This window comes from Vanessa cardui, chromosome 26 (genome assembly GCF_905220365.1).
Source record: "Vanessa cardui chromosome 26, ilVanCard2.1, whole genome shotgun sequence".
In the NCBI taxonomy this organism is placed as follows: domain Eukaryota; kingdom Metazoa; phylum Arthropoda; class Insecta; order Lepidoptera; family Nymphalidae; genus Vanessa; species Vanessa cardui.
In genome coordinates, this window is record NC_061148.1 from 9,233,913 (window position 1) to 9,254,247 (window position 20,335).

General features: G+C 35.4%; 1 protein-coding gene across 1 annotated transcript in view; it reads left to right on the top strand.

Moving 5' to 3' along the window:
• The window catches only part of LOC124540819 (rho guanine nucleotide exchange factor 11), a 183,343-nt gene that overhangs the window by 28,630 nt on the left and 134,378 nt on the right, over positions 1 to 20,335 (top strand). The window contains exons 2-12 of the mRNA XM_047118540.1: positions 6,394 to 6,496; positions 8,024 to 8,167; positions 10,421 to 10,503; positions 13,391 to 13,481; positions 14,593 to 14,699; positions 16,439 to 16,894; positions 18,069 to 18,150; positions 18,687 to 18,763; positions 19,684 to 19,743; positions 19,823 to 19,923; positions 19,991 to 20,114. Coding sequence (XP_046974496.1) covers positions 6,397 to 6,496; positions 8,024 to 8,167; positions 10,421 to 10,503; positions 13,391 to 13,481; positions 14,593 to 14,699; positions 16,439 to 16,894; positions 18,069 to 18,150; positions 18,687 to 18,763; positions 19,684 to 19,743; positions 19,823 to 19,923; positions 19,991 to 20,114 — 1,425 coding nt within the window. The 5' untranslated portion in view covers positions 6,394 to 6,396. The remainder of the gene's footprint in view (positions 1 to 6,393; positions 6,497 to 8,023; positions 8,168 to 10,420; positions 10,504 to 13,390; positions 13,482 to 14,592; positions 14,700 to 16,438; positions 16,895 to 18,068; positions 18,151 to 18,686; positions 18,764 to 19,683; positions 19,744 to 19,822; positions 19,924 to 19,990; positions 20,115 to 20,335) is intronic.

Sequence of the window (20,335 nt, forward strand, 5' to 3'; positions counted from 1 at the left end):
ACCTTTTTAATATATTCGACGCATGTATGATTTTTTTAATGTTAAGAATTCAAAGTAAGATTTGAACTGGCGAACTCGACTCCCTTCGAATCTCTTATAATTACTAAGAAATCTATTTATTAAAGTTGAGTCCATAAAGACGAATTCACGAACATGCCAAAAGCAGCTTATTATCTTGAAATCACGCGCGCTCTCACTCCGAAATAGATCGGTAATATTTCAACGGCTGGAGGTGGACAGGGCTCGATGACAGCTCGCAGACGTTGAAAAGTTTAGTTTGGCCCACGTCACACTATTGATTTGCTTTTATATATATTTTCTCGATTAATAGCACATCATACGCGCTGCTAATAGAATAATGATGTGTTCTGACGTTTAGCCGTTTGGAGTTACACTTTGTCATGTAACCATCAATTTTTTGGACACCGTAAAGACCCGTCGTCTTTTTTTTGCCGCTGGTATGTTAGTCATGTCATCCTGGACTTCGAGGAGTTCCATATACTTTGTAGGAAAATGCGTAATACAAGTTTCCAGCGAGTCGAGTTGTGATACATTGGAATTTGGAAAATCATGAAACCTGGGTCCATAATACTTTCGGATGTTTCACAAAATTGACAAACAAAATGTTCTTAAGTTTCAAATTTGTTCATAAATAATTTCAAGAAGGAGTTGAAATTGTAGGGTATACGTAATATTGATTTGGTTTGTGTCGTGCATTAAGAGAATGTGTGAATCGACTGAGCCGCAATGCGACTTTGTAATTTCATTTCTATTAGCTTCTTTTGGGTTCCTTGTATATTGATTTGCTTTCAAGCTATTCCCAGCAAGCATTCTAACTGCCGCTGTTGCTAAATTGTAAAGGAACCTTTGTGCAAAAGGTTGCTGTACCATTAGCGAGTTCATAGCTGATGTTATCTCGAGAATGAAAAGATAGCCTCCTGGCTATTTCTTTATTATATTGAAAATTGTAAACGAATACAAAAATATCAGATGTTTTTAACATCGAGTAGGTAACTGAATATTCAATATAGTAAATTGTTTCATTTGAAAATCTCTGGAAACTTAAATTTAATATTGTTTTTTTTTATTTGCGTACTAATGCATATGATATAAACCGAAGATATAATGATGTGTATTAAAAGAATCGCGGAAGCGTCGTCGTGTCGTCATATCCAAGGTTTCCGCAGACTTATATGTCTATTTTTATTCCTATAATTTTTACACATGACATAAAATCAGTGCGGAATATTTAAATGACTCGTCCCCGCATACCAACGCTACCTACAGTTGAGGCTCTCTTAATTTTTGAAGAGCATTTGCAGCTCTTTCTACCATGCTATTTCGAAGTGGGTTGGTGATTTACATGTGACGTATTTTTGCTCGACAGATGCAGGTGTCTTTATTCTCGAATACGAGATGAATTATGACCAATAAGCACATTCAAACTTAGTAGTGCTTACCCGGGATTGAATCTGTAATCTTCGGTTAATTGAAATGTTCTTCTTTTTTTGGTGTTATGTGTCAATTATCCACTGATGGATCGACCCTTTTCGTTACTGATGTTATAACTATCCACCACATAAATGTTTTGTATTCTAATTTTTTAACAATAAATATATGATTATAGATATGATAAAAGAGCTAGGAGTTAAGTATTTGTTGATTTTCACACAGGATCTATCAATTTAATTGTATATGCTAATGATTTGTGAGATATACGATTGACAAAAGTAATCACTGAGTGTTTTGCCGGATATTCTCGGTAGGGAAACTGTACTCCAGATAAAACAATAGATAAAGTAGACGAGGCGATAAGTACCTTAGATTATTGATTTATCTAGATAGAGTGTCGCACTACAAATAAACTTCAGAAAACGAGCCGACTTCATTATCTTTGTGTGCGTAACAGCTACGTTAGACACGACATACGTCATATTACTTTATTTATGTGAGTGTACTTAGTGGCCAACAGTCGGTTTTTATTTCGATACGTTTTAGCTAGACATCTATCTTGACATAAATAATCAAATATAAGGCAATAATTTATAACTTTATCATCATTACATAGTATAAAAAGAAAAGTCCCATACTTCTATCTGTATGATTAAATCATTAAAATTACGTAACGGATTTTAAAGTGTTTTTTTTTTGTAATAGACAGTTATTCGAGAGGAAAGTTTATGTTTATAATATATTGACAATATAGTAAGGAAATAAAAAAAATCTGTAGTATATTTAGTATCAGCATAGCACCCGTGCAAAGCCGGGGCATGTAGCTAGTTGTTTATAAAGTTCCGTCTTAAAACACAATAAAGCTTCACATAATAGAGATCGTAAATCAAACGATCTAAGTTATAGTATTTATATGAAAACTTGGGCTAAGTTTTCTGTACCGTCATTGCGTTTTCCGACACTTAATCAACTTCCGTTTTAAAACTTGAAGTTTCTACAATATACTTGAAGTTTATAATTTATCACATTGTAGCATGCACTGATTTAAACACGCAATTTTTGTATTTATTAGTAAGTTTAAAATATAAAGCATGTTATTTTATTTAAAGTATATTCTAGACCTTCCTAAACTAGTAAATATATTGAAAAAAATATCGCATAAATTTTACTTTTTTGAAGTTTGAAGAGATAGATGTTTCGTCAAATATAATCTGTGTGGAACTAAATTCACTTACGTCCTTTTACAAGTGTACAGTTGATGTGTATTTTAGGTTATTTCCTGTTTACACATAACTGTTTTAACCAGATACGTGCATCTCAGTAACAGGAGAACCGAAATGAGTCGGTCATCGTCTGGAGAGTTCATTTATGTTATTCTAGAACTTTCAACTTTGCTTATTCTGAGTTTTTAATAATTAAATAAACTAGGCGAACCGCCAAATAAGCCATCTGATGGTAAGTAGTCACCACCACCTGTAGACAGCGCTGTAAGAAATATTAAGTATTGCTATTACCAATGAACCACTAACCTTGAGAGCTAAGATGTTATGAACTTTGAATCTGTAGTTGTAATGTTTCACCCCTTAAACTGGAACACAACAATACTATGTATTGCTAATATATTATGCAAATGAGCCGGACTTTCACTAAGCCTATTTACCATATTTTCAAATTTTTCCGAAAATTTTAAGGTTTTAGATCTCGTGTGTGAAACTACTCATTATTTGCATTTGTTTTCATTGGATTGTATAGTTATATACATATATATTTTACGGGTCGAGGATAAATGAAGAAATACAATTTATGCTGTACGTAAATCGGACACTTATAATTGCAAATTGAATTTTTTATTCAAATTATGACGATTAATGTTAGCAGCCCAATTTCCAGAAGTGATAAATTAAATACAATATGGATTCATTTTAAATTAAGTTGTCGCAGGTGTAATAGAATTGATGTAAAGGCGTCTCACCAAATGATGGCTCGAAAATTTATCAGTATTTAAGTCAATTAAGTTAATTATATATGCTTAAATAAACTAGATATCTATAAAGCAAACAGTTAATAACGCGCATCACACAAAACCTTTTTTGACATACAATTTGTTATAACGTATACAAAGCAAAGTTGTTATCTATTGTACTTAGTTAGAAATGCAAAACTAATTCACCACGATCACATCTACATATATCGCTGAAGAATTTGTTTTCTTAGTCACGGTATGGTCTTAGAAGTTTTTATTTTTTTATATTAACCGGGTAAGCATATACCTCCACTCCACCTCATGGTAATTGCTATTGGAGTCCCAATGCGATGACGGCTAGTACAGTCAGGGATAATGATCAGCATCAGTCGTTCTCGCCATGCTGCCCCACAAGATGCCCCGTTTCATTTTAAGGAACGTGGTGGCGTGGAACCCTTGTCTATAAGTCTGATTGGAATAATACTATTATGTATGATTACATAATATCTTCATATGTATTATAAATTTTATAGTATCACGTCTCGATCCACGGATAGAGCTATATTATAACAAGAATATATTTATATTATATTTTTAAGAGCGAAATTCCATACATTTTTAGGTAACGAGAATGTTGTTACCTCAAAATGGATTAAATTTTCAAGTGAATGGAGCGCATTCATGTTCACAATTGGTCCAGGGCACTAAATTAAAGACGCCGTCGGTTTCAAAAGCTACGCCATTTATAATTCATGTCACGCTTTGTGATAAAGAAAATCATTCTGAAAGCATGTTTCCTTAGTAATTTTCATGCCTATACGAGGCTGGCTCTTCTTTTAAGGCGACGGCCTGCTGCTGAATTAGGAGATGGTATTCTATTTTTAAAACATTGTGTTTTTGTAGTTGTACAAAAATAAAATTAAAATTGATAATCACAATCAAAGATTAGTATTGCAGTGATGGTCCAGTGGTCAGACCGCCTGCGTCTTAACCGATAATTGCAGGTTCAAACCCAGACATTTTGTATCTAAATTTCATTGAAATTCTGCTGCATGTGTATTCAGCAACTGGTACTGGAACAGTGCGTAGGAATTAGCTACAAATCTTCTCAAGTGGAGAAGAGGTTTTAGGACATTTATAGGTTGTTAATGCTGTCAATGATTAAGATGCTGAGAACACTCAGTCCTTACAACATGCCCGAATGTTAACCGACGAAGCATCACAGGTCTTTTATGTGCTTAATTGTTTTGTTCTTGTTTGTTTTGCGATCGGCGCTGAAGGGTAACATTGTGTATAAATATGTAACGTGAGGCAGATTTTTAATCCTAACAGGATTAAAAATCTGCCTCATGCGTCTCCCCTGATTCGCATATTCCTATAAGACGGACTAGCCTTTAAATTATATTTCAAAATATGACTGATGGAATCATTTAAAGTAATCTGTTATAACTTCTGTGTATGTAAATATTTGTTTTATTTATTTTCATACTTTGTGTTATCTAATTTTTTATGCGAACATTGCCGTAGGGAGAAAAAGTCGCATAATTTTTCGCATATCATTGTCTGCGACGAGTTCAGACGTGAAAGTGAAATTTGAATACAAATTGCCTTTTATATTCCGATGTATTGTTCGAGCTAAGTCAATTATTTGCGGATGTGTGATGTGTTTGTAAAAAATACATTTCAACTTCCAATTAACATAACTTCCTATTTTTTATTATTCTGAATTGCGCTGTAAGTGAACATCTCTGCCCGAAGACTTGTCATTGTATAATAACATTAGAAGCGTTAACTAGATAACTCTTTGAAATATTTCAGATGATCACAAATATTACTTTCAAAAAAAATTTTTCATAAATAGCCATTTGAAAACTGGAAAGAAATTTACTTTGCAAATGCTGTTAATGATAAATTTAATTTATTTTCTTACGTAACCAATATAGTAATTAAATCAATTGTTTCTTTATTTATATTTTATAAAAAATATATGTCTGTTGCATATGAAACATAATTATTAGCAAAATGAATTATTTTTAGTATTTGTACTTTTGCTAGAAGATAAAAAATGATTTATTACATAGCCAAAAGGAAGATTGACACAAAAAGCGTATATTTATGCATGTATTAAACCATTAATCATATGTTATGGCACGAATCGTAAGACACTGCCAAACATTGCCAAAATTGAATTGTACAAACTCGAGATTTCAAAGGTAGATCTCGTTTGCACCTGTTTGAGCTAGCTAAGAGACAAAAGAGGCATTTAAAGTTTACTAAGAAAGATTCATTTAACGGAGATAGATTATATCTGAACTTGGCTGACACGCTGCCGCGTGTCTAGATAAGTAAGACACTTAAAATTACTAAGAAAGATTCATATAACACAGATAGATAATATATCCATCATTCGGTGTTTCAGTAGTTTCTCCCTTGACTCGTCCGTAACCTAAGCTCGGTTATTGTATATTTTTGTTTTTGTCGCCATTGTGTACGTCAATCACGGCGCTGTGAAGATAAACAAGCCTTAGATATATTCCGCGCGTTTTGCTAGTAGCTCCGCTGTGTCATGCACTGCGGACAGTCCGTGATTAATTCCTATTTATATATGAAGTATTATTTATAAAGTTCCGATAAGAATCCGTCGACGTGGACGTATTGGAATACGTATTTTTTTTCACGAATCTACAGTCTAGATTTCGTCTAATGATGTGTTAATTCAAGGTCAAATTTGTTTTTTTTTTATGCAATAGTTTGGCAGACGAGCGTATGGGCCACCTGATAGTAAATAGTCACCACCGCCCATAGATAATGGTGCTGTAAGAAACATTAACCATTCCTTTCATCACCAATGCGCCTCCATCCATGGAAACTAAGATGTTATGTCTTGTGCATGTAGTTACACTGTTTTTCTATTGGAAACGCTTAAAGAACTATTGCAAATATGAATAGTCAAGATTAAATGTATCGTGCTGTTACAGGTGATGCTAGGCGGGACGGTAGGTGCGGGGTCGCCGGGCGGCGAGGACCTGCTCACCGTCACCGTCGTGCGTGACGAGCACGGCTATGGAATGAAGGTGTCAGGTGAGTTCCGACACTATTAAACTACACCGTGAACGACCACCGTCGAACACGGACCAGTACTACAGTTTTTATATGTGTTGGTACATATGTATCTTGTGCTCATATCATAGAAGTATTACACTTATTGATGGCTAAATGAAACGGTACCACCGGTTCGGAAAAGAAAACATCCTGACCTGAGAAGAACCGGCAAAGGAAACATTGTTTTTTTTTTCTTTTTTTTAATTTATACAAAATTGATTATGAATAGAAATAGCGAGGAGACGATCATTTCATATTAAAGGTGTGTTATCGATCATAAACTCACTAATTGTATAGTAACCCGTGGTAAAGACATTGGTAAAGATAGTATTGAAACCGTGTTGCTAGAAATCTGCCACATGTGTATCCACTAAGTCATTGGAATAGTGTACCGTAGTGAAATCAAACTTAAATATTCTTCGTAAGAAGTCTTAGCCCAGCCTTGGAACGTGAAGGTATTTCGTGTAACTTTATTTATGTGTTAAGTCATTGTAAAAAGTTTTACTATAAAAGTAATAACGGTACCATCAAATAATTTTAAATTCAGCAATACCTCGACACATAACCTTAATTATTCATTCGAAGTCGAGTTGCGAGTATCCTATAGGTATATCTATATTATAATATATTCAAGCGAATTCTTGGCTCATTAGCATTTTATTAAATGCAACACAGCCTTATATGAACTTAAATTACCCCGAGTTCCTAATACCTGTTACGAATATTTGCATATTTACGAAAGAATATATTGCTGAGGTAATTTGTGACCAATCAAACGAGCCGCCTCCTAGAAAACTAGTTTCCTATTGGGTGGTAATGACGCTGACCCAATTATGTCAATGCAAATTTGAAACATACTAAACAGAACCATTCGTTTTGTAAACTATTGATCAATTTTATTATCGAATCGTTGAGATTATACTGATGTATGGTGTCACATGATGACTTTCACCTGGTCACCTCATTTTACCATTCGACCAACTTACTTTAATATGCTATATCTCAAAAAGTATACAATATTGAATTTACTAGTGACTGGCACCGGCTTCGCACGGGTGCTGTACTGGCTAAAAATATACTACAGAATTTGTTTATTTACGTCATCACATTAGCAAATTAAAAAATGATCAGTGTTTCTTTAGTCTTCTTTACAATGTATTGTATACAAAAACCTTCCTCACAAATCACTCTATCTATTAAAAAAACGCAACAAAATCCGATGCGTAATTTTAAAAATCTAAGCAGACATAAAAACAGACTGCAGTAATTGTCTTTGTTCTATACTATGTAATGATAATGATATGCTCTATACCTATAGTTATATTAATATGAATGTTGCATATAACTCATATTAGTGAAATAACTTTTTTTAAATATATTACCTTTTACAATTACCTTATAAATGAATGCAAATATTTAAGTCAAATCTAAGTTAGCGTTCAATAATGTATATAATTTAATATTTAGGTAAAATTCATATTAAATAGATTTAATTACGTTTTTCAGGTGACAATCCCGTATACGTGCAATCAGTAAAGGAACACGGTGCCGCTTGGCGCGCTGGTCTGCGCGCTGGGGACCGTATCCTGAGAGTTGACTCCGTACCAGTACATCATCACACACATCAGCAAGTCGTGCATATGATACGAGGTCAGTAATACCTACTTAAGGCAATATTAATCAAATATCCCAGGCAGATTACCAAAGGCGACGACGACCGTGGTCGAGTGGTGTTTACACCGATTTCCATGGGTACGCCACTCCTGGGTTCGATACCCGGCTGAGTCGATGTAGATTATCATTAGTTTTCTATGTTGTCTTGGGTCTGGGTGTTTGTTGTACCATCGTTACTTCTGATTTTCCATAACACAAGTGCTTTGGCTACTTACATTGGGATTAGAGTAATGTATGTATGTGATGTTGTCTCATATTTCATTTAATATTTATAAAAAAAAGGGTATCAACTCATGGTACGTGGTCTCTTTTGTTATATGTTACGTGGTACATCGTCAACGCACTACTAACTTGGTGAACTAAGGTGTTACACTCTAAAGGCTTGGAATTCAGTCCAGATCATAATATACTAAGTATTGTTTGACGGTAGACTTGTGATCAGTGGGTAGTGTAGTATATAGTAGTCTATTTTGTAGTAAAATCACTGCATTTGCATATCATACAATTAAAGTGAAACTCAAGCGAATAGGAGTCAAAGTGTTCCGAGTGAAAGATTGAGTGGGCCATTGTAGTTACAGGCGCAAGTGACCACTAACCATCGAGTGGTTCGTTTGTCTGTCTTCTTGCAACAAATATAAGAATATTACTTAAGTCCAGGAAGAACGAAAAGAAACAGATATTATATCTATTTTATACTACAACATACTTACTTATAATAGTGTTATTCTTTCACGCGAAAACTATTTGAATCGATAAAGATATTACCATCAGTATCATCTGTACATTATTTAAATGATATTTAATAAAGTAATTAAATTCAATACATTTGTATATACATATATTTCTTCGTAACAAATACGACTGAATTCTAAAAGCTTATTCGTACGTCGACTTCTGTTGAGCGATTCAGTAAGAATTCACTTCATATCTCACTCGTGAAATGTTGACAATTGACTTACTGTGATATGTCACTTTGATATGTGTATCATAATAAATTTTATTCTCGTGATAATCAATGTTGCTTAAAATTTTATCTACTCACGTTCGTGTTCTGCGGTGAGTTTCGAGTTTCTTATTATAGAATAAATAGTTCTACTATTATTGTAATTGCCATTCGTAATATATTTAATTTGATACTCATTTTGGAATGATCCCAAGTGCTTACACTTTACATAAGACACTGCGGGGTAAATCGGTAAATGATTTAGTATTCACATGATACACGATTGAGTCTAATTGAACGATTTCATCGGTAATATTAGATGTCGGAAATTGACATATGAATTTCAATTACGATCTTTTGTTTTGTCGGTCAAAATATTAAAATAAGCTTTATACTTTGTGTATGTATGTATATAAGGGCTTTAAACTCGTGATGCAATTCTATCAATTAATCTTCAAACACTTAATGAGCAAGCTTCGTCTTTTTTACCACAAGAAGCGCCTTGATACAAACACAGTAATTCCTTTATCGTGTATCCCCAAATGCATCAAAACTGCGTATCCACTGTAAGCTGGTCTTTAACATTTCATTAATGACATATGAAGGGAGTTCGTATAGAATAGTTCGTATAGAATATAATAGGGGGTAATTATTGATGCCGTCTTTAATTAAAAAGTCGCCTGAACAAACTTTACAAGGGACTTATTGGAGTCTGAGCAGATTTGCTGAGACGTAATTCTAAATCAATAAACAAAATTAAATATATTGAAGTAATCCGGCATAGCGTTCAAAAACTTTTCTAAATAGCGTAAATCCGGTCACATCCGAATATACGGAATATACGCCATCCCAAATTATCAATATTTATTTCTTATGTGAATATGATCTTTACATACAAACACAATAACGTGTTATATCATATATCATAATATATATATATACACGTCGATTTAACTTGCTTTCTCGGGTTGAACTGACGCGACAATCTATAGCGACGAATAGCGTCGAATGGCGCGATAGGGAGCTATTTCTATTGGTTGTAAAATCGGCAGTAATCGGTTTTATTGAATTTGCTGATGATACATCTAACTTGTGTCGTACTATACGCGCGGCGACAATTCGATCAAATCGATCGCATGCCTTAATTACATAATTATATGCTCAAGAGATCGCTTCTTAGATAAGTTTTTTTACTACTAATTTTCCGATTTATTAAAATTTTTGTCTTAAGGTGTTTATTTGTAGAATGTTTTTAATTAATTGTATATTATGCTTTTATCTTGCAGCTAACCCCACCACAGTACTGACAGTGCAACAGAACAGTTCACGGCACAATAAGACGCCGATAACGGCGCCGTTTCCAGTCAACGTAAGTCATATATAACAAACGCTAATCTCTGATGTTGTAGGGTAGTTTTTTTTATTTATTGATATAATCACATTGTAACATTTATTTATACTAATATTGTGAAGCTAAAGACGTTTGGTTGAATGCGCTAGTTTCAGGAACTATTGGCCCGATTTGAAAAACAATATGTTAGTCTTATATAGATCATTTATCAAAATCCCAATACCAATAGGAGCGGTGTGTGTTTGAAATATAATATTGTTGTGTAATACGCCTTTATGTGTATTTAATGAAATATATTTAATAATTAATATTGAGGATTTTGTTTATATATTACTGTGCCAGAGTAAGTTAATAAACTATCCATCGGTAAATCTAATTGAGCGGTTCGAATAATCGTCCTACTTATAGTTAATGTTTATTACAATATAATTAATGTAATAATACAATCGAGACCGATGTCTTATTAATGTTGCAATTAATATTTTCACTATCATATATAGTTTATAATTATGAAGCTAAAGAGTTTGTTTGTACGTGATAATAACTGGCCGTAAAGAAAAATCTTTTTGCGTTAGGTAGTCCCTTTATTGAGGGCGGTTATATTTTTCGTCGACTTTCCTGGGGCGGGTAGTCATAAAATATTTTTTACAAATTTCTGTCTGTCTGTTTACTATTTATATATACGGTAGTCGATGTAATACGGAGTTATTTAGGCTATTACACATTTTTTGTTTATTTCAAATGCGTATGAGGTCGCGGGCATAACTAGTTAAGATCTTTTCGAAGCGTTGGTAACTTTAAATTCGATTTAATCTTGTCAATCAAATGATTCAACTGCCTGTAAGAGCTAAGTCGATCGAAGCGTATTTTGACTTAATTAGGTATATATCTCCGGGTTAAACATTAATTAAAGCCGGGGTCACTCGAGACGGGAAAAGCTAAAAGTAATTAGCATTAATATGAGCAACGCGTTCGCGGAAAGTATTCTATTATTCGCATCGGTGCGTGCGATTTGCCAATGAGCCGGATTCGAAAGATTATCTTCGAATTTAGGTTATAATTTTCCTACGCACGTTTTCCTCTGTTCTTGCGTTTGAATGTTTTTACTGATTTAACAATGATTTATTTATTATTATTGCAATGATTACCTGATCTTATAAAGGTTTACTGGTTGAGGACAAAACATAAGCGCGTGAATTGTAATAGTTTCTGCGTATTTGGCTGTTCTTTTGTAAACAGGCTGACTTATTTTTGATATATTAGGTATTTTCAATACATACGAGTTATGTTTAATACTGGTTGAACCTAAGATAGACTGATAAACTTTGTTTAAACGGACAAACTTCAGCTTAACAATAATAGTACAGAATTCAAGTAAATAAAATAATACAAAAAAGTAAAGTCATATGTAAATGCTCCACTGCTGAGCTAAGGGTCCGTATCCTTCTAAGGGGTTGCTTTTGAGATTATTCCACAACGATGGTCTAATGCGGGTTACAAACACATATGACAGAATCAATGAAATAAGACACATACAGGTTTCCTGACAATGTTTTCCCTAACCGCCGAGCACGTGGTGAATTATAAACGCAAATTCAGTGGTTCTTGCCAGGGATTGAACCCGCGATCATCTGTTAGAATCCACGCGTTCGTACGTTGCACGTATCTTTCACTCGTTATCCGCATTCTACGGCGGTAACCTTGGGATAGACCAGCGCGGTGTCAGCTGTGTCAACAGGTGACGCGAAGTCACTCGGTGACAGGTCTCGGTACACGCTCGCTCGCAGCCGTGTTTCATGCTTGTTACGTATTCATAATGATTATTGTTATTCTGCTCTAGTTTCTTATGATATTTCTTTTTATCAAGTAACGTCAGAGATGCACAAAAAACGAAATATTAAATGATAATCGATTGGAAGTAATAGATAGATTGCTAACGTAATATTTATTTGCCAAATTATTACTTATGTTATGTTATATATTTATGTTGTTTAAAAAGTTATTTGTAATTTTTCTGTGTAAGTCCACTCTTCTTGAGGAGGAAAATGCTTTTAAATACACTTAGAAAAAGTGATCTTAACCGAATATTTAATGTCGGGCAGGACCACTGTGTTTTCATATAATATTCTTTCATGGGTCTTGTTATTTACTTTTAAAGTAAGATTTTTTATTTATAACCTAAAGATCATGTAGAAAGCATTGATAAATAAAACATATTACTCAATACAAGATCATAATAAAGAGAAAAGCTTACTTAAAAGACTTAGTATTTATTTATTTCTAGGCGGGTTATATGTTTTCAAAATATACAGAGTATCGTGCGGGTTCTACCCGGCAGAAGCTACTTTTTAAAACGATGTTAGCCTTACATTGAATTCAACATGGTGATGATTTGATGTGATGATTCAAGATTTCTTTTATGAGTCTGTTGGAATAAAGAAAATTTCATTGGACTTGATCTCATATGCGATAAAGAAAAGTCCCGTTAGGAATCTGTATCAGATTAAATTTTATAACAATGTTCATGTTCTATTCAGGGTTGCCAATGCCTCTTCACCTAATTCCCCAAAAATCTTAGCGAAATTCCCCAAATTGGGGAAAAAATGTCCCAATTCCCCACACAGAAATAAAGGAAAAAATCATGTTATTGTAATTCATATATATATGTCATTTCCTAACAATAAAATCAAATTTTCGAGGTAATAAATTTCGTCAAATCAGACTACTGCTACTGGTTGCTGACGACCTTTTTTTTCACATACGACAATCCCCACACCAGTCCCCGATCGACTTGCAATTCCCCGCAATTTGGGGAATTTCCCACACAATGGCAACGCTGGTTCTATTTTATTATAGTTTCAATAATTGTAATGAATAAAAATGACTGTTATATTAATAATTTCAGCAAGAGAAGCAACGACAGCTAGAAGTATCCAAAGCGCAGACCGTGCGGTTGATGCTCGAAAAGGAACAGAAGTACATGAGGGATCTTAGAAGTGAGTTTGGTTTCAGTTTAAATAAGTTAAAAATATCCAATTATAATTTTAATTTTGTTTAATAATAAATTTTAAGTCAGTATCGTAATTACGTTGTTATTTATCAATATCACCGTCGGTTTGTATATTTTTATAGGGTATAGATTAGCGGACGAGCGTATGGGCCACCTGATGGTAAGTGGTCACCATCACCCATAGACAATGAAGCTGTAAGAAATATTAACTATTCCTTACATTTTCAATGTGCCACCAACCTTGGGAACTAAGATGTTATGTCCCTTGTGCCTGTAGTTACACTGGCTCACTCACCCTTCGAACCGGAACACAACAATAATGTGTACTGTTATGTGGCGGTAGAATATCTGATGAGTGGGTGGTACCTACCCAGGCAGGCTTGCACAAAGCCCTACCATATATTAAATCATGTCGTTGGTAGCACCAAAAAATGACAATATAGTAGAAACTTAGAATTACAGGTACATCAGTTCACCTTTCCATTTAAGTTTAAAGCTTGTGCTAGGACCATATAGTACGACACAAATTAGATGTAGCATCGGAAAATGCAATGGAATGAAAATAAAACCGATCACTGCCGATTTACACAACCAATAGAAATAGCTCCCTATCGCGCCATTCGACGCTATTCGTCGCTATAGATTAACGCGTCAGAGAAAGCAAGTGCATGTAAATCGACGCGTCAAATTGACGAATATATTAGTTCATATGATATTACAAGTTATTACGTTTGTGTAAAGATCATATTCGCATGAGAAATAAATATTGATAATTTGGGATAGCGAACTCAATTCGGATGAGATTGTCAATGATTTTATGAATTTTGCCGATGCTACATCTAAGTTGTGTCGTACTATACGTAGCTATTGACCCTTTTTTCAAAGTCATGAAGTTGATTACCTGCAGCGCTATGTAAGTATATATATATATAGTATATAAATGTAAATAATATGTAAGTATGTATATATAGTAAAGTATGAAATCTACATGAACTCATGCATACGACAAACGATGGCTATATCCTCACAGAGACATCCGTCTACATATATCTACATGTGATAGATAACCTGTCTCAAGCGATGTCGATGTATTTCAGATGAGCTGCTCAAAGTTCCAGATGTGAGGAAGCAGGCGCAACTCGAGTCTGCGGAGCAGAGATGCTTCACTCTGCAGCACGAGATCGACTCCATCATGGCGGCGCAGGTGTGACGCCCTTACTTTGTCCCTCGTCACTGTAACGCAGAAGCTGTAGTTACTTAGTTGTCTGGTAATGTTACAATTGTATGTAATATTAATCTCGTGAATTGTACGGTGAACTGAGAATTTATTTTTGTTTAATGAAATACAAGAAACAGTGCTATATTATGTACTTGTTACTACAGACATTCTACAGTTAGTATGGCACTTACGACAATGAAATCTCTTTCGTAGTTTTGGGTGACACTTATAACCACTTGACAAAAATTAATTGCCTTATAGTTTTGGAGCGAACCAAACGCTAGCGCGATTCAGACATCTGGCAGAATATTTAATATGTTTTTTAAATTTGGATCTATATTTATAATACAACAGTATTCTTCGTCTCTCTGCCTGTCACGATGTTATGTCAATTCAAATTTTCTTTACTGTACTCTTGTCATTGAAATCGGTAATAGGGTATTTGGCCTTGAGGGTTCATTGACCTTGTCAATATGTTGGTATTGTACAGTATAACTTACTCTTGATTCAAAACAGTGTTGCTGTTTATTTACAAACAGTTTTGTCGAAAACATCGTAACTGAATATAATCAATAATAAAGATAGCGTGACTTTTTTCAACCGATTTTATCATTTAGTACTTTACTAGCTAATATAACTGATATAAAAAATCTATAAATACATTTATATAATAACACTCAAGAGGAAGTGTTTTTATAATATATCTTAATTTATTGAAATAACATTCAGATAAATATCAATAGTTTTTAATCTGCATTTTTTTAAGGCAGGCGTCAATAATAATTCGATAAATGTTATTTTTAATATTAATAGTCCAGAAAAAGAAATCAATGAGATTACATTTAGTAGTACATACTACAGACTATTAAAATTATACATTGTAACATTACCATTTAAATAGCAGTCGGCACAGACAATGTAGAAATATGTAGGTTTTAGTTGTAAGTTTTTATTTAGCTACTTAAACAGCTTCATATGTTCACATAGCGTTCACAGTTGTTACTATTTTGCAGCTGTATAGAGATTATTTTCGACATCATCATCATTATTTTGTTTTGTCAGTGTTTCTGTGGTTGAGAAAAATATGTTTTATCTGTCGGTACATACAGCTTAATGTACGGTTAACAAAATAATTTCCAACAATTATATTAAACGGATATAATATTTTTCTTAATCACTGTATATATAGAGGCGAAAATAAATTGTGTTATAACTGTGTCAGTTGATAATGAATGTTAATAAATTAATTGTTACTAACCCATTAATGGGCTCACGGGTGGTGAAGAAACAATGCGGCTCCGTTTATTTCGTCTGCTTTTATGCATGTTTGTGTATTATGTTTGTGGCGTCGTTTCTAATGGTTTTATGTTTTAATTTTTACATTTTTTATATATTAAATAATTTGACTCACTTCCTTTCAAGTGTAGTTTTGAGTATATGATTTTTTAATGTTAAAATTTCTACTCATGTCTATGATAAATTATATTTAATACAACGTATCCGACGTAAAACACAAGCAACGCATAGGGACAGATGAAATGGCGACGAAATACAAAATTAATTTTCGCCTCGCCGCGACTCGGCGCGAACCGCACCTCGCATATTGCGATAGTTTTTCCGTCACACTTTCCGACGGGTGAGGAACTCACGGCTTCCCAAAGCGAGGAGGAGAAAAGCTATTCCAATCGTAAGAGTCGAGCAAAACGGCCCGCGTGGTCCCGCAGGCCCCCGGCACGCCCAAGGCCGGGCGCGCCAAGGAGCCGGAGCGCGGCAACACGGGCTTCCTTAGCGGCATCCCGCGCTCGCTCAGCAACCTGACGGGGCAGAGCCTGCGCAACCTGCGCCAGGGCCGCCAGAGGGCGGAGGCGCCGCTCGTGCGCCAGAACTCGGACGAGGGCCGGCGGCGCGCGCACACGCACACCGTGCCGCTCGTGCCGACCACGTGCCTCGACAACGCGCCGCCGCCGCTGCCGCCGCGCCGCGCGCCCGCCTCGCCGCCCGCGCCCGCGCCGCCCCACCGCCGGGCCCCCGCCATGCACCAGTCCGTGCCGCCCTACCGCGAGGAGGGCATGCGGCGCTCCTCGCACTCCCTCGACGGCGAGCTGGAGGGCCCGCAGCCGAATTCGATCGCCTTGCAGATGAACTATCCGCTGGTGAACGCGCCGCCGCCGCCGCTGCAGGTAACTCCTCGTTTGCCGATCGAGCGCCGTGCGTGCCTGAGAGGACCTGACACGGTTCGGATTGACGAAATGCACTATAGTCTGTTCGCGTTTAGAATGCAGCGAGTTGTCATTCTTTACCGGCCTAACTCCGCCCCCTTTGACCAATCAAATCTTTTCAAATTATAAAGTCAAGTTCACATTTAATTAATTATTAACTGATATTTTCATAATTTAAATTTTGTTTATTTATAAATTTATATTAAATTTATTCAAGCTGTACACGTAATAATTAATGTAATCTATAGCTACAAGATGACGTTATGTCAAAATATGTAAATTTCTACATCGCGATGGCAAGATTCGCAAACGATTGTATATAGTGTTAAGAATTTGTTGATTAATACCCCGATTTGATATTTTATTTTAATGTGTATTTTTTAAATTCATTATACTTAGTCTTTAAAACAAATATAATTTGTTGGAATTTTAACACAAATATGCATACACCTTCACCCTGCTGTTAAACAAGATTTGATTGGTCAGGGGGCGGAGTAAAGGCGGTAAACAATGACAACTCACTGCATTCTTAACGCGAACAAACTATAGTAGAAACTTTTTGTGCTAACGTTACTAGAATCAATAATATAGTTGTAGTATCTGGTGTGAGTGACCTTTCAGGATGTACTATCAATATTATATTAAATGAATTGGTTTATTGAATACTCGATCAGTGAACGACTTTTAGGAAACTGAATTGTATATGACCTTGAAATATCATATGATGTTTCAAGATTATATCGTAAAGTTTCATCGTTCATTTAGTAATTTTAATTATTATTTATCACCTTCATCATTCACAAACCGCTATAGCTTTTTTGATTATAATTTCTGCTAAAATTTTGCAATTTTTTTAATAAATCACATATTAAATATAATGATAGATAATAGTTTTAGCGATGTTAGCTGTAACTCGAAGATATCTTTATAATTATAATATAAAATATTTAATTGTTCTGTGTCGTGTGTTTGTCTAAATTAATAATTCTTGTATTTCATGTCTTATTTTAAATCTAATATATATGTTATATGTTTCACAATATAACCAAATACATAGAAAAAAGGCCGAAAGTGTATGTTGGGTAATACTTTCATTTGAATATATGATATGTATTAAATGTATTCCGTTATACAGACAGACAATCGAGGCGGTGTTCCAGTCCTGCACGTGAGGAGTCAGTCGTCTCCAGAACATCTGGACCACGAACTGCCCAGAAGTGAGCGTGTTTCATACTTACTATTCGAAATGCAAATAATAATTACCTTCTTTGAATATTATACTGTATACATATATCCAGAGAATTTAAATTAATTTCAAGTTAATTTTATATAAATATATTATGTTATAAGTTACAAGAGTCGAGATGGCCCATTGGTTAGATCGCGTGCATCTTAATCGATGATTGCGTGTTCAAACCCAGGCAAATACCGCTGTTTCATGTGCTTAATTTGCCTTTATAATTCATCTCGTGCTCAGCGGTGAAGGAAAACATCGTGAGGAAACCTGCATGTGACAAATTTCATAGAAATTCTGTCATATGTGTATATAATATGTTCCAAACCTTCTCCTCAAAGGGAAGGGAGGCCTTTAGCCTAGTAGTGGGAATTTACAGGCTGTTGTTGTGTTGTATATAATGTTATCACTTGTGGGTATTTTGTTCGCTGCTCTTTGGTTTGTAGACATGAACTTGTAAAAACCGTAAATAGAATAAGTATACGAATGACTAAACCCAAACGTGTCCCCGGCGCGCAGCGAGCGCGGACAAGGAGCGCTGGGCGCGCGGCACGCCGCCGCCCGGCACGCCGCCGCCGCCCTACCCGCACCCGCAGGTACGCACGCGCGACTATAGTCTGTTCGCGTTAAGAATGCACTGAGTTGTCATTCTCTACCGTCCTGACTCCGCCCCCTTTGACCAATCGAATCTTTTCAAATTACAAAGTCAAGTTCACATTTGATTAATTATTAACTGATATTTTTATAATTTATATATCTATATTTAATTTATTCAAGCTGTACACGTAATAATAAATGTAACCTATAGCTACTAGATGACGTTATGTCAAAATATGTAAATTTCTACATCGCGATGGCAAGATTCGCAAACGATTGTATATAGTGTTAAGAATTTTGTTGAATATTTACCCCGATTCAATTTTTTTATTTTAATGTGTATTTTTTAAATTCATTATACTTAGTCTTTAAAACAAATATAATTTGTTGGAATTTTAACACAAATATGCATACACCTTCACCCTGCTGTTAAAAAAGATTTGATTGGTCAGTGAGGAAGTCAGGCCGGTAAACAATGACAAATCACTGCATTCTTAACGCGAACAGACTATAGTCATTTTACGAGATTCAATAATACAATCATCTATAAGTATCAGTTTTCTTTAAGGTAATACTTTATCGATCTTGTTTTGCAATCGGTACATTTTAGTATGCTGTATTTTTACAACACGAGTATTTGTAACTTTTTTGTTGTCAGTTGCATTAGAATACACGTACCTTAGACACTTATTGTAATAATATCGATATTATAAAAAAATGTAAATCAATTAATATTTATAAAATCACAAAAAGTAAGAAAATTTAATCTGAAGTTACGATTGGAATTATTGGTTTTAAGAATAAAAAAATCAATATATTTTCATTTTATTTTCGCTTTTCAATGTATTTGTATATACTTCGAGTTTGAAGTCGGAATGCAAAGGTCTGTTGGGGTATCTATAAATGTATTTTATTCTAGCCGTGTGCGGATCCACAACGAGCCATAATATCCATGGAAGAAGACGATTCTCCCTCTTCGGTGAGCGCTCACTCGTATTTGATAAAATAAAAATCATTACTCTTTATCTTGCATTTTGTAATCAATAAACTTTTAACAGGATAATTCCTCATACTCCGGCCTGTTCTCGAATCTTCGGTCAGTGAGGGAATCGAAAGCGAGAACGGCGGTACTAATAAACTGGTTGCTGGGAGAGAGGAGGTAGGTGTGCGGTAGAGTTAGAATGGCTGCGAGTAGGGGCCGCTGAGTAACGCTGGCGGTGTCGCAGGTGCGCGTGCGCGAGCCTCGTGCTGGTGCTGACGGACGCCTACCGCGCCGCGCCCGGCGTGTCGGCGCACACGCTGCGGCGCTGGGCCTACGAGATACACTCCACCTTCCTCATGCCCAACGCGGTCTGTACGCACACGCACGCGCACACACACGAACACACACGCACACACACAAACTCACACACGCACGCACACGCACACACACACACACACACGCAAACAAACGCACACACACGCAGACACACACACACACACAGACACACACACGCACACACAGACACAAACACACACACAGACACACACACACACACAGACACACACACACACACACACAAACACGCGCA